The sequence below is a fragment of the Pararge aegeria genome, chromosome 25 (genome assembly GCF_905163445.1).
Source record: "Pararge aegeria chromosome 25, ilParAegt1.1, whole genome shotgun sequence".
Taxonomy (NCBI): domain Eukaryota; kingdom Metazoa; phylum Arthropoda; class Insecta; order Lepidoptera; family Nymphalidae; genus Pararge; species Pararge aegeria.
This window is the reverse complement of record NC_053204.1, coordinates 2855718-2872773: the sequence shown is the minus strand read 5'-3', so window position 1 is coordinate 2872773 and position 17056 is coordinate 2855718. Positions and strand designations below refer to the sequence as shown.

At 36.8% G+C, this 17056-nt stretch overlaps 1 protein-coding gene across 2 annotated transcripts in view; it reads right to left on the bottom strand.

The window, feature by feature from the left end:
* Positions 1-3168: 3168 nt before the first annotated feature.
* Positions 3169-17056, bottom strand: part of LOC120634826 (sprouty-related, EVH1 domain-containing protein 1) — a 28942-nt gene continuing 15054 nt past the window's right edge. For both annotated transcript variants that reach the window (XM_039905651.1, XM_039905652.1), the window contains exons 4-12: positions 15714-15879; positions 12003-12094; positions 11001-11127; positions 8890-8966; positions 8034-8133; positions 7255-7336; positions 5348-5459; positions 4429-4520; positions 3169-3365 (exon numbers count right to left, since the gene is read on the bottom strand). In XM_039905651.1, coding sequence (XP_039761585.1) covers positions 3233-3365; positions 4429-4520; positions 5348-5459; positions 7255-7336; positions 8034-8133; positions 8890-8966; positions 11001-11127; positions 12003-12094; positions 15714-15879 — 981 coding nt within the window. In that variant the 3' untranslated portion in view covers positions 3169-3232. The remainder of the gene's footprint in view (positions 3366-4428; positions 4521-5347; positions 5460-7254; positions 7337-8033; positions 8134-8889; positions 8967-11000; positions 11128-12002; positions 12095-15713; positions 15880-17056) is intronic.

The window sequence follows — 17056 nt, the reverse complement described above, 5'->3', positions numbered from 1 at the left end:
AACTTCAACCTAAAACGTCTCCGTGGAGAAATCTTATTTTTATAAATATACAAAAAAGTTTGGTCATTTTTTATTCATTTTAAAATTAAACTGAATTATGTGTTATACAAAATAAAGAGTATGAATGAGAGAAATATTAAAAGAACTAGACTAGAATTGAAAACAGAGAATGCGAACGATCTAAAATACGCGACTTAACATCTATAAGGGTGGAACATACTTAAAACACGCGACGCGATACCAGGAAAATCAACGCGATTTGAGTCAAATCAAAGCGTAGCATTTTCAATGACACAATGACAATATTACTACGAAAACCCGAATCATACCGGGTGTATATTTGATAGCAAACGCGTTGTATTTCATAGGTTCGCATCGCGAGGTTCCACCTTAATGAAATATATGTAAATACCACATGAACATTCATATATTATGATAAAATTTTAACAGATTAACTGTAATCGTTAGTGCAGACCAAGCCGCAGACTGTGTTAGCACGAGCATGTCTCCCACAGAATGCTAAATCCTTTACAGAATGTTCGAACATCTTGCATGTTCTATTTACAATTTCGTATTGCACAAGGTTAATATTCAACAATTTTGCTGAAATATGTGGAATTATGGTCGCTTTACTCAAATAGTTCACAGCTTGGTTCGCACTCACACTAACACTAATTAAATATGACAATCGTCGTTCAAAGTGACATTACGATTACGTTTTGATTAAATATTACTTTCAAGTAAGTAAAGTAAAAATAGAAACAACAATAAATGTGATTTCACATCTACGAGACCCGTATTAAAATGAAATTCAGATCTTTTAAGAAATGCAAATTTGTACGTAACATCAATTTAATCTAACTTCAAACTCTATAAAAAATAATGTTCCCGATTATATCTTACAAATGCAGCAAAAGTGCAAGTTATTTGCGTAAGTAATAAATAATTATTTAATATAAATAGTTGCATTAATAATACATTAAAAAAGATCCAAAATACAAATAAAATGAACTTTACACAGGTAGAAAACTGTTTAATTATAATATAAAAACAATTTTTCATTATAAGAAAATAAATTCATTATAACGAAATAATTCTTCAATGTATACTTAGTAATATTTATTAAGACGGAAATACATTTAATGCATGTTTGTTTTGTTGTTTGAAGATAGACTAAATATATTATATATATGTATATGTAATTAAAAGAGTAAATACATAACACAATAACATTGAGAAGACATTTATGTTAACTTGTAAACATATACTTTGTATTCTAGATTAGAATAAATAGAATTTATGAAAAGGTAACCTATATTTACGTTTCATATTGAAACCGATAGATACATTCAATGTAACGATAAGCAAAAAATATAGAATACCAATGAAGTAGTCTGTGGGAGTTCCACAAGTAACACGAAACACTTAATTTGAAACATAAGCATTTTAATAATATATGGCACGTTATATAATATTAAATATGTGCATTCACCATGGTGAATTAAAAAAGCAGGAATAGTTAGATAAATTTTTAAAAACACGCTCCTTTAGTATAATATATGTTTTTCTCCAAATGTTCACTGTGGCAACAAACTACACATGTTTTATTAATACTGGTATAAAAATGTGATTTAAACTAAATATTTCACATTTTGAATGTTGCCACACCACAAATATTATATAATCAGTGTTCCAACATGCACTTCACTTTGCAGGTGTTGCCGTTATACAAAAATGTCCAACACCACCGTTTTTTTTCTACAAAAACTTTACCGCAAACGCACTGTTTACACCATTCACTTGATTTCTCAATGAATAACTTTTAAAATTGAGACTATTAACTATACACAATACACATACTTAATATTTTTAATACCAATCATGGTTTCGTGAAAATGAATCTCATTGAAACATCCCAAATCATTTTGTTGGTAAAATGGTTTTAAAATTTGTAAATATCGATACAATTATCTTTTTAACATTGGTTAATATTTAGTAACCAACAATGGATTGTTAGTTAGCCTTTCTTTTTGTCTGTATAATAAAATGATACAGAATAAATCTAAATCTGGAGGATACTAAAAATACTTTCAATAAATATACATACTGTTGTTTGTAATTAAATAGATTTGCTTATTATAGAGGTAATTTCTTTAAAGTCTTCCATACATATTATTAGTTTTATTAAAAGTATAATATAATCATGCTACATTATTCTGATGTACAATTAATATAAGTTAAAGCAAATATTTTTCCTTAAATAAAGTTCTCACATTTGTGTGTCATTTTGTAACTTCCATAAATATAATTTAATTAAAAAGATTTTATGCTATTAAAATTGTTGCATTGGACAACTTCATTGAGATAATTTGTGCGGTTACTATCGATTGCCATAAAAATGTTTTCCATTCCTGGTTCGCTTTCTTATTTGTGTATATCAGTTCACATATTCAATTGCACTATTCCGTTGAACAATTTCAGCCACTTGTATTCTTTGCATTTCCTTTTCATTTTGATTCGTGAAATTTTGATGGTTTTGCGATCATTGATTTTATGTTTTGACTTTTCGCTTCTAAACTGCACTATTACATTTACGCAATTCCAGCCACATGTATTAATAAATTAAACACTATTTTATCTCATTCATTACCTTTTTTCTTAATTTTCCATAAGCAATAGTATACTTTTGCCCAGTTACTTTCGTTGTATATATCATGTTTCAATCATTTTGATTACTTCAACCATATATTATGTTATTAAACTTGCTGTCACTGTAATGAAATAAATTAACTCCATTTCTTCCAAGGATTATTAATTAATTGTTCATATGCTGCATCAGTTTCGTTTAACACGGATCATTAATGTTTATTCTCATGTAACCGGTGTATACTTAATATAACTAAAGGTTTATCTTAAAAATATGTTTTTTTTATCTATATCTTCCGTTGCATTTATGTTTATTATCAAATCCATTACTCCATATCCAAGTTAAACAGTTGTTTGTATGTGTATAATATTGTATTGGATTACAATCGTTAAACATATTCCTTTGTTATCCATCCCGACTCATATTACTTACTAGGTGTTCATTCAATGATGATTTTCAATGCTTTATTTGCAAGTGTCATTCCCATTGCCCATCTTTATATCAGGTTATATATATATATATATATATATATATATAATTATTTGTGACGTGTATATCGTTGAACATAATTGTCGTCTTGTGCGTTTACTTGAGTATTTGCGGTGAGTGTTCACCGCCCGCGAGTTTCACGGCCCTGGCAGCCCTGTGTACGCACCGGAGAGGCAAGTAACACCAGAGGCATGGCACCAGGAAACTGAGGAGGGTTAGACCGATCCATCTGGAATAAATAAAATTAACGATTTTAAACCAGCCAAGTGCGGTCGACGTCAGACGCCTTTGAGAACATTAAAGAGAACTCTCAGGCATGCGGGTTTCCTCACGGTGTTTTCGCGATATTTTGAATGCTTAAAACGCACATAAAATTATACGTGCGTCCGTGTAAAGTGAGGTCGAAGTGCTACCCACTGTTCTATCCCGCTTATCAGACATTAATTTCCTTATAGATTTGGATTTGGAATCTTCAACACAACTATTGGTACTTTATTGTTGAAATGGGCCCCACGACAGTTTCAAAGTCATCAAAGTATGCCTACCTGACTGGCACAGTGGTGAGCGATGTGAATTTAAGTAGGAGGTCCCGGGTTCGATTCCTGGCAGGGGGCTATTTGGGAATATATAATATCTGAATTTTCTCTGGTGTGGTGGGAGGCTTTGGCTGTGGCTAGTTACCATCCTACCGATAAAGACGTGCCGCTAAGCGATAGTTTTCCAGTGCGAGACATCGACAGCGACAGCTAGAAACCAATTAGGAGTATGACTACTATATTCCCTTACAGGTTAGTCCGCTGCCATCTTAGACTGCATCATCACTTACCACGAGGTGAGAGAGCAGTCAAGGGCTAACTTGAGGTAAAATAAAAAATCTGAGTGTACTTTATGTACACACGTTAAAAGTTATACTTCTTTGGCGTAACAAGATAAAAAAAATATCAAAAATTTTATCTTTTGCCTTATTTTACGTTAGTAGTAAAAACGACACTTACAAAAGAAAAAAGGTATTTAATACATTGAAAGTTTTATTATGACGCTGAATAAAGTTTATTTAAATTTCACAAATAAATTCATATCGTTAATACAGTTGTCAGTTCTCACGCAAATATACGTAGATTTCCTTACTTTTACTTTGTTGACTATAGCTAACTTCAGGGTGTCAGTTTTTTGTGACGGTGTGCGCGCGCAGCATAAAATTTTAATCTAATCATTATTCCCTAACGCGCCAAAAGATGTATAACTTCAAAAAACATTAGCAGCTTAGTTAATTGTTATTATTTTTTACTTACCGTTTAGAGCAGGACTTGGTGGGGGGTCCGCAAGCGCATGGCTGCATCACGAACTCGCCTTCCACATCCGACATGCAATGGTACAGCATACACTGCGAAATTACGATAACCATAAATAAATATACAACGTTTAAATGAAAATCGAAATAATACTTCACAGGATTTAGATGTACATTATTTACTGCCTCTGAGAAACCGAAACGCTTTTATCCTAGGGGTCACCAGTTTATCATTATTAGTTCTGCGTCGCGTAGCGTAGGTACTATGCACGTGTCGGTCTTTTATCTTCAATATGGCTGAAGTGAACACTTAGAATGTTTTAATTAGTTTGTATTGACCACATCTGTTTGTACAGAGTGCCAAGTGTGAGATTTTCTACTTGCGTTTATTTATTAGCTTGCGTGAAAGTTAACTGCGATTTGTATGGTATACAAAGAGCGCCATTCTATTTACGATAAGATGGCGCTCGCACGATACCATACTTTCCAATCGTAGTTAACTTACACAATAGAACAAGTAAACGTAGCTGGGAAATCTCACACTTGGCACTCTGAGCAAGTCAAGGGAACGTATATGTATGTTTTTTAACTTTTTCTATTATTAAACAATCTTTTATTACTTTTTTCTGTAAAGTAAAGATAAGTAAGTAAAGATCTCTGTATCTGTAATCACACCGCCAACCCCGGCCATTCAGACCGTAACGTAGAATTCTTCTCCGCGGCAGAAATAAACATGACGGTAGTACTTCCCCGGACAAGCTCTGACACAAAAATCTATACTAATACTTATAATCGCTTAAATATTCACTTACTATTATTTGTCTCTTAAGCCTAGTTTACATTAGTCAAGTGTTGACCGAGTCGAGTAGCGACCGATAAAAAGAAGGCGAACTCGAACAATGTGAACAGTCGCTAGTTACCTGCGCGCATTTGATGCAAGTGACGCAGTCTATGCAAGTCTTGAAGCAGTCAGGCGCAAACTTGCACGCGCCCGCCCGGTTCGCGCTCTCCAAGTACCATTCGTGACAGTGCCTGCAAAAAAAAAATATATAATAAGAAAATAACCTAACATACTTCCGCGTGGTATTATTAGTTAACATATATATAACATATATCAGTAATTTCTTACATATTCAACGGGTACATATAAGTAGCGGCACGGAAGTCTAGCGGTGACCGTTATTGCGCAGAAGTCGAAAATAAGGTATCATGGGGGAGTAAGAGGGTCGCGGGGAGGGCGTCAGTATTGTTCGCAGCTTATTGGCTCTCCAGTCGTATTCCGTCTCCCGTACCGATACGACACCCCGCGCACTTCCAGTGTACAGTCGCGTTCTGAATTGTATTGTTATTACTGTTAATTTTTGTTATGGTTTTCATGAATGTTTTTATTTTTCTATTCCCCATAAACTTGTTAAAAAATATAGCCTAGATAACAAGGAATCTTTGGAACTTGAAACTCTAAACTATAATAATTACAAACACATATACTCAAACATGCATTTACACTACACACAAACACACAAATTACAATTAAATAATATCATTTTCATTGGATAATAATCATAACTTTATTAAATTAATGGCTAAATACTATTTATTAATTAAAGTAATGATTGTATTGCCTGCGCGACAGTACCCTTGCGTTTATCCCCTCCACGTTTCGTTCAGCGCTAGACTTACTTGCCGCGACTTGTACCACGATAATATTTTTAAAAGTCGACTTAACTAGAAACGGACATAAATTAGTGATATCTGCATATTGTCTGAGAAAAGTAGGAACGTAAATCCTTTGTATATCCTAGGTATATGCTTTTATATGATACCAAAGGTAATATTAAAATTACTTTTACCTAAGTTCAAACATTGTATTACACCGTTCTCTTGCTCTAAGTCCTTTCTACAAAGGCTGCCTGTAAGAGATTGCTTGCAGCAATAAGGCTGCCTTTGCATGTCTACATTGTTTACTGTTTCATTAATGTTTCTTTTCCTATATGTATGTTTACGTGCAATAAAATGTTTCTTCTTCTTAAATTAATCGTGGTGGATACACGATTGATGAATTTCTTAACGACAAGGCTGCTTGGAAGAAGACCGCTCACATCTCTCACTAGATAGAAAAATTCTTAACCCATGACGTGTCACTCGAACACCCGTGTGTTTTAAACATTTTTTGGTCTCGAGTGCCTACCGAACACCATGTGTCCCAAAGAGAACGCGTCCATTGGTCGTTTAATTCTGATGAATATACCAACTGCGCAGACTTCAAAAAAATATTACTCGATTTCGTACTTTACTACGCAAAAAATAAGGTATAACGGATTAAAATTGAACATGACACTAGCCGAGCAAAAATAAATTACGAGTTTATGAAACGAAATTATCCAAATCCGTCATTACGGTCATTTGCAGTGTCGGAAGGAGTGAGTTGTGAAAAATGGATTAAGCTGATGAAATGTAAGTAAAACTTTATTTTTTATATACCAAAATACTAAAGATAAGTAAGATAGAAAAATTCTTAAGAGTGTTAAACTGTAGAATGATGTTAAAAAAGAGCAATCTGCTGATTTTCTTGATGGCTTCTTCTCGGTAGAAACTGCGTTGCGAACCGGTGTTAGTCGGTATAATGTACTAATAATGTATAATGTACGCCTAAATCCTGTGTTAGAACAGGTCGGTCTGTTCGTAGTGACTAACACCGGTTGACGTTGCAAAAGAAAAAAAAAATTACTACTTAAACTATAAAAGAAATTTTTAATTGAATATTGTTGACGTTTTGTTTCTAGCTAGCCACGGCCGAAGCCACCAGTGAAATCTTTGGTCAGCATACCTGCACTTGATCCTCGCATGGAAGGTTTCAGCGCTGCGGTGCTTGTCGGGCAAGTTGTGGCCACTGGACTTCTTCAGAGACCCTGGAAATTATTATAAGAATATTAACATATGTTACAGTAATTTTATAAAGTGGCTAAACAATTAAACTTTGGATCATCATATCAACCCATTACTGGTCCTCAGGGCACGGGTCTCCTCCCACAATGGGAAGAGGTTAAAGCCGCAGTCCACCAAGCTGGCCCAGTGCGGATTGGTGGAAACTTTGGATAAATATAATTAATTTATATAGCAGATATTTTATTAAATTTATAATAAAATATAAATGTGGGATATTTTTTAAAATTGGGGCGATACACTCACTTTTTCCTATTTCTTCACAAAAACACAACAAAAAACGGCGTATTTTTTTTATTATTTGACAATCTCAGTACATATTTCAACGTTTGACATCCCGAGTAAAGAGTGAAAAGTACCAAAATAATATACCACATATAGTCATTAACCCATCACCGGCCAAATACAGGGCACGGGTCTCCTCTCACAATGAGGTTAAGGCCCCCACGCTGGCCCAGTGCGGATTGGTGGACTCCAAACGCCTTTTAGAACATTATGCATAACCCAGTCGGGTTTCCTCACGATGTTTTCCTTCACCGTTGAAGCAAGTGATATTAAATTGTTTAAATTAAAAGCGCACATGATTCTAAAGAAGGGATCGAACCCGGTCCCCCCGAAGGAGGCCGCTACTACTAATATTCAAATATATAGAACTTAGCTCACCAGAATCTTGCCTCAGCAATGGCGGCTGGGTGTGAGGCGAGGAAGACTCTGAAGTGATGACGCCGTCTGGACCTACTTGCGGGTACGCGTACTCGTGTACCTAAAAAAAAAAAAAATATATACTCAATAATAAATATATATATACTCCGACCGTATACGCATCGCCACCTGGCCCCAAAGTAAGCGTAGCTTGTGTTATGGGTACTAAAGACTGATGAATATTTTTTATGAATAATATACAAAAATACTTATAATATACAGATAAACCCAGACACTGAATAACACTTATGCTCATCGCACAAACATTTTCCAGTTGTGGTAATCGAACCCACGGCCTTGGGCTCAGAAAGCAGGGTCGCTGTCTGATGAATATTTTGTATGAATATAATGCACATTAGAGATGCGCTGAATGTTCGGCCGAATATTCAGTAATTTCGGCATATTCTTTTTATGTTCGTATTCGGCCGAATATTCGGTTGATTTGCCGAATAATTACCGAATATTTAAAGTATTGTTAATATTTGAAAAATGACATGTTATTAAACAGTAAGGTTAACTTATTAATAAAGGAGTGAACGTAGTGTTCACTCCTTTTTGTATCAATTATTTATTGAAAAAAAAAAAAGTTTATTTTTGACAATCAATCGAACACATAAATACTTAAAATATACAAATAAGCACCAAGACGAAAAACGTTCATGTTCATCACACAAACATTTTCCATTTGTAGGAATCGAACCACAATCACAAGGGAGTCGAGAGCGGTGACATGACGGCATCAGATACCGTTATGCCGTTTTCCGTGACGGCACACGGGGCGATTTACACCAAAGATGTTTCACACCAAACTACTTACAGCTGAGAGATGTACATAGGGACATTTGTCTGCATCAGAGTCATCCAACTTATCATCATACTGCAATGTCATCGATTCTGAAAACACAAATAATACACTTGTTATACCTATTGTACAAAGGGGTTTGGAGTCCACCAATCCGCACTTGGCCAACGTGGTGGAATACCTGAACAATTACCTTACTGCCATTACATCAAACAAAGTTTCATGAGCATTGTAACAAGATGGCGCAACTTCGATTCCATATAAATCGTAGTTTACTTTGACGCGATCGAATGAGTAAATGTAAATAGAAATTCTCAGATCGCTTCTAAGCGAAAAGGACTGTTTTTCTAAATTTCTACTTAACCTATTGATATACTTCTTATGCTGTAAAAATAAAGAGCGTATATAAATGGGGGGAGACCCGAGTGCCTAGCGTGAGATATGTTTACTTATTCGAAGGTTTTTTTTTTACTACATTTCGTATACTTGTGTAAAAGACACTTACAGCCTGTAAGTGTCTTTTACACAAGTATAGTACGTCTCGTATACAGGTCGCAAGTGTCTTTTATGCAAGTTTTTTACGTCTCGTTTTCAGATTGTGAGTAACTTTTATGCAAGTTTAGTACGTCTCGTATACAGGTCGCAAGTGTCTTTTATGCATGTTTAGTACGTCTCGTGTACAGTTTGTAAGTGTCTTTTATGCAAGTTTAGTACGTCTCATATAAAGCCGCAAGTGTCTTTTATGCAATTTTAGTACTTCCCGTGTAGAGGTCGCATGTGTCTTTTATTCAAGTTTAGTACGTCTCGTTTACAGGTCGCAAGTGTCTTTTATGCACGTTTAGAACGTCTCGTATACAGGTCGAAAGTGTCTTATATGCAAGTTTAGTACGTCTCGTACACAGGTCGCAAGTGTCTTATATGCAAGTTTAGTACGTCTCGTACACAGGTCGCAAGTGTCTTATATGCAAGTTTAGTACGTCTCGTACACAGGTCGCAAGTGTCTTATATGCAAGTTTAGTACGTCTCGTATGCAGGTCGCAAGTGTTATTTATGCAAGTTTAGTACGTCTCGTATACAGGTCGCAAGTGTCTTTTATGCAAGTTTAGTACGTCTCGTATACAGGTCGCAATTGTCTTTTATGCAATTTTAGTACGTCTCGTATACAGGTCGCCAGTGTCTTTAATACAAGTTTAGTACGTCTCGTATACAGGTCGCAAGTATCTTTTATGCAAGTTTTTACGTCTCCTATACAGGTCTAAAGTGTCTTTTATGCAAGTTTACAACGTCTCGTCTACAGGTCGCAAGTGTCTTATATGCAAGTTTAGTACGTCTCGTACACAGGTCGCAAGTGTCTTATATGCAAGTTTAGTACGTCTCGTACACAGGTCGCCAGTGTCTTTAATACAAGTTTAGTACGTCTCGTATACAGGTCGCAAGTATCTTTTATGCAAGTTTTTACGTCTCCTATACAGGTCTAAAGTGTCTTTTATGCAAGTTTACAACGTCTCGTCTACAGGTCGCAAGTGTCTTATATGCAAGTTTAGTACGTCTCGTACACAGGTCGCAAGTGTCTTATATGCAAGTTTAGTACGTCTCGTACACAGGTCGCAAGTGTCTTATATGCAAGTTTAGTACGTCTCGTATGCAGGTCGCAAGTGTTTTTTATGCAAGTTTAGTACGTCTCGTATACAGGTCGCAAGTGTATTTTATGCAAGTTTAGTACGTCTCGTATACAGGTCGCAATTGTCTTTTATGCAATTTTAGTACGTCTCGTATACAGGTCGCCAGTGTCTTTAATGCAAGTTTACAACGTCTCGGATACAGGTCGCAAGTATCTTTTATGCAAGTTTTTACGTCTCCTATACAGGTCTAATGTGTCTTTTATGCAAGTTTACAACGTCTCGTATACAGGTCGCAAGTGTCTTTTATGCATGTTTAGTACGTCTCGTGTACAGTTTGTATGTGTCTTTTATGCAAGTTTAGTACGTCTCGTATACAGGTCGCAATTGTCATTTATGCAAGTTTAGTACATCTTGTATACATGTTGTAAATGTCTTAAATGCAAGTTCAGTAGGCACCCTGTATCCTGGGGCCTGGGTACAAGATTATGATGAATATGATCTCACCGGAGAGCGGATGCTGTGGCAGTGTGATGGCAGACAGGATGGGTGTTTGCGTCAGGTCGTCGCGCCGCACGCGGCTCGCGGTCGACGTCTCCGAGCTCGAGTGAGAGTCCGACGGCAGGTTGAGGCACTGGGGAAGAAAGTAAACTTTTACAACCCCGCCTTTCTTTTATTATCATGCCTTGTTACAGACGAAGATTTCTGTATGTGATTTTGGTATACGCAGTGTTTCTAAAATGCAACTTTTATTACATTGTCTGAAACTTTTTCGGCTGAAGATATTAGTTGGAGACCTACCCATTTTCCAAGTATATAATTAAGATTGATGAATTGATTTTTATACCCTTAATGGAACTCCGAACTTTTTTAAATAAATGTCTGTAATGTGAAAAAAAGTATCTGTTTCTTTCTTTATAACCAGTTAGAATTTTTTTTAATCACTAATTTTAATTCATCATCATCGTCATAACCAGTGGCGTGCACTTCATAGATGCTCAAAAGCACTGCATACCCTAAAATATATATATAACTCGTATAAAATGAGGATTTTTGCCGTTTTATGCAATTATCCTGCTGTATGCATACCCTGGTAAGAAACCCAGTGCACGCCACTGGCCATAACAACTCAGTAACGGCCTCTACTCACAATAAGTGGTTAAGGCCGTAGTCCAACACGTTCACGTCCACCTTTGAAAACATTATGGAGACCTCTCAGGCAAGTAGGTTTCCTCACGATGTTTTCCATCACCGTTGAAGCAAGTGATATTTTAATTGCTCATAACTTAGAAAAGTTATAGGCGCGTGCTGGGATTCGAAATGGACTTAATGCCCCTAGTTTTAGAGTCGCATATCCCGTACTTCTAATTTTTATTTTACACACGTTCTGTCCAAACCTCGAGTTAGGCAAATTTTATCTTTAATAAGATGTAAACAAGATTCATTTTACTCTGATGATGCTGTAATTCAATACTCAATAGCGACTTATCGATTGCTATATCTACTCACTTCAAATATATGTTTTTCCTCATCATCCTCTTTGCCGTCGTGTTGGTTCGAGTCTTGATATCCGTACATCGTTGGCCACGCGCCGCCAAGACCTGCCGACACCAAAGACAAAGTTTTTTTTTTATTCAACTACAAGTTAGCCCTTGACTGCAATCTCACTTGGGCTAAGTGATGATGCAGTCTAACATGTTAAGGAGTATGGTAGTCATACCCCTAATCGGTTTTTACGAAACATCGCACGGGAACACTAAATCGCTTAGCAGCACGTCTTGTCGGTAGGGTGGTAACTAGCCACGGGCTATAAAAAAAAAAAAAAAAACAAAAAAGCCTGCCACCAGACCAGACCACCATAAATTCCCAAATTGCCTAAGCCGGGAATCGAACCCGGGACCTCCATAAATTCACAGTGCACACCGTTGCGCCAGGGATGCTCATCAAAAATATATCTTTATTTAAGCAAAGAATTAAGAAGAAACAGAAACCGACTAATATTGAAGCATCAAAAACCACTCCACTTTAGTAGTGTTCCTCGAACAAGCGGTTAGTAACTTTATTTCTTTAAGCGGACATTACAGATAAACTCTCAACTGTCAGTTATTATTTTACCTGTAATGTTTTAAACGTTTACCGTAAAATGTGAAAATGAGAAAAAGTTTGTGTGCTAGACACATTCAGCCTCCACATCTCAGGAGATTTTGACTTTACAATGAATAATTGTTAAGTCTGAATATGCTCCGGTTTCGGAGCGAAACGTGCGTAGAGGGTACATTGCCTGTCTGTTTGGTGTGGAGTATAAGGATTGAAGAAATTGTAAATTACACCATACAGATTCTCCGGCTTTTCGCGGTGTATAGCAAATTAAACTTAATTTTTGTAACGTGAAGTCTGACTGTTTGTAGTGACTCCACTAAAGGTTCGGAAGATTCTACCGAGAAGTTCAACATCCACTTCATAGCTAAATATTAATTTACTGTGAGATGGTGATAACAAAAAATAATTTACTCAAAAAAATTTAAAAATTATTCAAACTTTTATGTACGGCTGTTTCAAAAGTGCCTATTTTGACATTTTGAATTTAACTTGACGATCTTTAATAGTGACTAATTATTCTGACTTACGCTTATACGGTTGTAAGGGCAACCTTAAAGAATTTTGTTTTAAAATTACTTTATCAGTGAGAATGTTGCGTGGGGTAGGGATCTGGTGTCATTTATGTACAAGTTGTAAATATAAATATACTACGAAAATACACACATCGCCACCTAGCCCCAAAGTAAGCGTAGCTTGTGTTATGGGTACTAAGATGACTGATGAATATCTTTATGAATAATATACATAAATAATTAGAATATACATATAAACACCCAGACCCAGTGTCTGGTAATCGAACCCACGGCCTTCGGCTCAGAAAGCAAGGTTTCTGAGCCGAAGGCCGTGGGTTCCATTCCCACAACTGGAAAATGTTTGTGTGATGAGCATGAATGTTTGCCAGTGCTGCAAACTGCGCCAATCGGCCGTCAAATTGTAACCATAAACTTGCTATATAACTGTTGTGTACTGACTACTGGTAGGGTTGTGAACTTAAATAATAAAATAAAAAATTTGTTTCTAAAATAAATATCATGAATCATTAATCTATACCTTGTCACATAAACTCTGTGTGGTTTGAGATGAGGTGAGTGACCTAGTTGTCGTAAATTGTTTTACTCTTAAGTTGACCAATAAAAAAAAAAAATTACATTTCTATTAAAACTCGTGTATCGTGTATTTTTTATAACTATTAGGCTGAAACTGTTTCTTATTGCTATGCCCTACCAGGGCCTCATGACTATATTAAGGCATGGATGCAAGGAAAATAAATAAATAAAAATAAAAAAGAGCTGTTTTTTTTGTATAGCGTTAGTTTAGATAAAATAGTCTATGAAACTGCAAATAATTATGTATGAAAACGTAATCTGTTCCGATGCAATAGAAATCCACTATTCTGACGACCCCGTGGCGCAGCGGTTAGCGCTCAGGTCTCAAATGACAAGTCCCAGATTCAATCCCCGGCAGGGGCTGTGGAACTCCTAATTTCTGAATTGCCTCTGTTGAATATCCTTAGGACAGCAAATGTACTAAGCCTGCAGGTAAGCCCATCTTACACTGCATCATCTTACTATCAGGAGAGATTGCAGTCAATGGCTAGATTGTAGTGAGCGACACTAGTGTGAACTAAAAACTGAATACCATAAAATTTTTGACCGAACCCGGGGATTCGAACTCAGTACCGCGTGAACATTTTAACCACTAGACCAAAATGGTCAGGCTTCAACCGAAGCGAGACTATTACTCACATTCGTGTAATAATACGAGGGTTATTATTCAGCTGTTTCATAAATTACTGTTTAAAATTCTGGCTCGTACATAATATAAATTATATACTCACCGAATAGGAAAGCTGTAGCGGGAAAGCAAAGAAACAAATTAAAATAGATGAGTGTTAAATTTCCACATAAATTTTTGCAATCATATAAAAAAAAACTTATAACCCCGTTGTAGGAATACTCTTTATGACGAAGCTGTCTTAGCAAGACACCGAATCACCGAACGTTAACGGCACCAAAAACACCGGCAACCACGCAAAAATAAGCATAACTCCTGAACGAGCTCCGTCACTGAAAGTTCTTCTATTTCTATACAACTTGTAAATGAAAACTGAAATAATACTTCACAGGTTTTAGAGGTACATTGTGTACTGTCTGTGAGACTTATCTTGTGCAACCGATTAACTCAAAATAGTTTTTGATTAAATCACTGCCATAGTTTTTACTGAACGAAATTAGATATAGCCCAACATCACAAGTAAATTAGGTAGTCGTAGCCTAGGTACTATGCGCGTGTCGGTCTTTAGAGGTACATTGTGTTCTGTCTGTAAGACTTATCTTGTGAAACCGAAAAACTTAGTATAGTGTTTGGGTAAACCACTGCCATAGTTTTTACTGAACGAAATCAGATACAGCCCAACATCACAAGCGAAGTAGGTAGGCGTAGCGTAGGTACTATGCGCGTGTCGGTCTTTTATCTTCAGTAGGGTTGCAATAAGTAAGCACTTAGAATTGTAGAACCATACAGTACTATAACTAAGTAATAGGTTATATACAAAGTGTAAATGAAAACCGAAATACTACTTCACAGGTTTTATAGGTACATTATGTACTGTCTGTGAGACTTATCTTGTGAAACCGAACCTAATAGTTTTTGAGTAAACCACTGCCTTGTTTTTACTGAAAGAAGTCAGATACAACCCTAACATCACGAGCAAAATTAAAATCATGCAAACCCTGTCACTTTATTAGGTTCGCGTCGCGAAGCGTAGGTACTATGCACGTGTCGGTCTTAAGTCTTCAGTAGGGTTGTCACAAGTAAATACTTGGAATGTTTTGAATGCGTTTGTATGGAAAAAATATTTTTACAGGGTCATTTCTTAAGATAAATACAACTCAGTTTTGACACTCACAATCGTGTTATAATACGAGGGGTATTATTTAGCTATTACATAAAACTGTTCAAAATTGTGACTCGTACATAATATAAATTATATACTCACCGAATATAATATCGAATTATATACTTATGTATCCTTCAACATTATTTCGTAATTCGGTTACACGTTGTATACTGTATGAAGCACTGTAGGAAATGTGGGTGTTTATAAAGGCCGCAACTCACGGTACAATTCGGTGACAGCAGTGCGCACTCCCCTGTCGAACGCGCGCGCGTCGGCCGCGGTCTGGAAGGTTAGCCCGAAACGCTTCTCATCAGACACCCAGTGGTGGAACGTCGGCATAACCTTGTGGTACTGGAAGTCATCCTTCACTGTGCAGTCCAGCACCAACTGGAAGGGAGCAAAACATATTTGTCATCATCATCGAACAAACCATGATAGGAAGCGGTGATAGTTCATTGGGTAGGAGCTCGACTTCACTCTCAGGGGGCCGAGTTGGAATCCCAGCACGCAACTCTAACTTTTCTAAGTTATATGTAAAGCAAATAAAATATGAAGATGCAATGGGCGGGCACATAGCTCAGAGAACCGATGGATGTTGGGGTCTTAAGGTGCTGGAATGGCGACCCCGCACCGGTAAACGCAGCGCAGGTCGGCCCCCAACGAGGTGGACAGATGACATCAGGCGAGTAGCTGGGAGCCGCTGGAGGCAAGCGGCCCAGGACCGTGTATTGTGGAACTCCCTACAAAAGACCTATATCCCGCAGTGGACGTCTATTGGTTGAGATGATGATGATGATGATGATGAAATAAAATATCAAAAATCCAAATTTGAATATTTATTTCAAGTCGACATCAAGTTAGTCCGTTTGTAGTGACTCTACCACTTGTTCGGAAGGCAGATTCTACCGAGAAGAGCCGACGAGAAAATTCGAACTCGGCCTATCGGAAGTAAAGCCGGACCCCTAAACAATAGTTTGGTGTATAAGAAGCATCCTATATCGATTGGTAACGGCGCGGTGCGGCGGCGGTTTGCAATCTTTATGACGCCTATTTCAAGGTGGCCAAAACATTTGGACAGCTGAACTTACTCAGATCCGGTGCTTCCTTTCTGCCAGTTTTAATAATAATCACCCAGTGAAATGAAATACTTTATGGCTCTGTAGTGCTCGCTATGGTTCTTAAAGTGGGAGATACCAGGATTGACTCGCGGCATGGTCGATCTTAGCAAAATATTGCAAAGCTATATCTTGCAATCATTCTGGACAGCCATTAATCCTTTTTTTTTAATTTAAAATGCATATAAAAAAATTTCGGAACCGACAGGATTTGAACCTGCGACTCTCGGGCAATGGCGGCCTGAGCGCTTTCAAGTGTAGGTAAAAACACGAATAAAAATTAGAAAAAAAAAAAAACCATTAATTCATTGCCGGATCTCTATAGCACGCTTCTCCTAGAATAAAGGTTTAGGCCGTAGTCCACCATGCTGGCCAAGTGCGGATTGGTGGACTTCACACGCCGTTGAGAACTTAATGGAGAACTCGACGTATGCAGGTGTCATCACGAT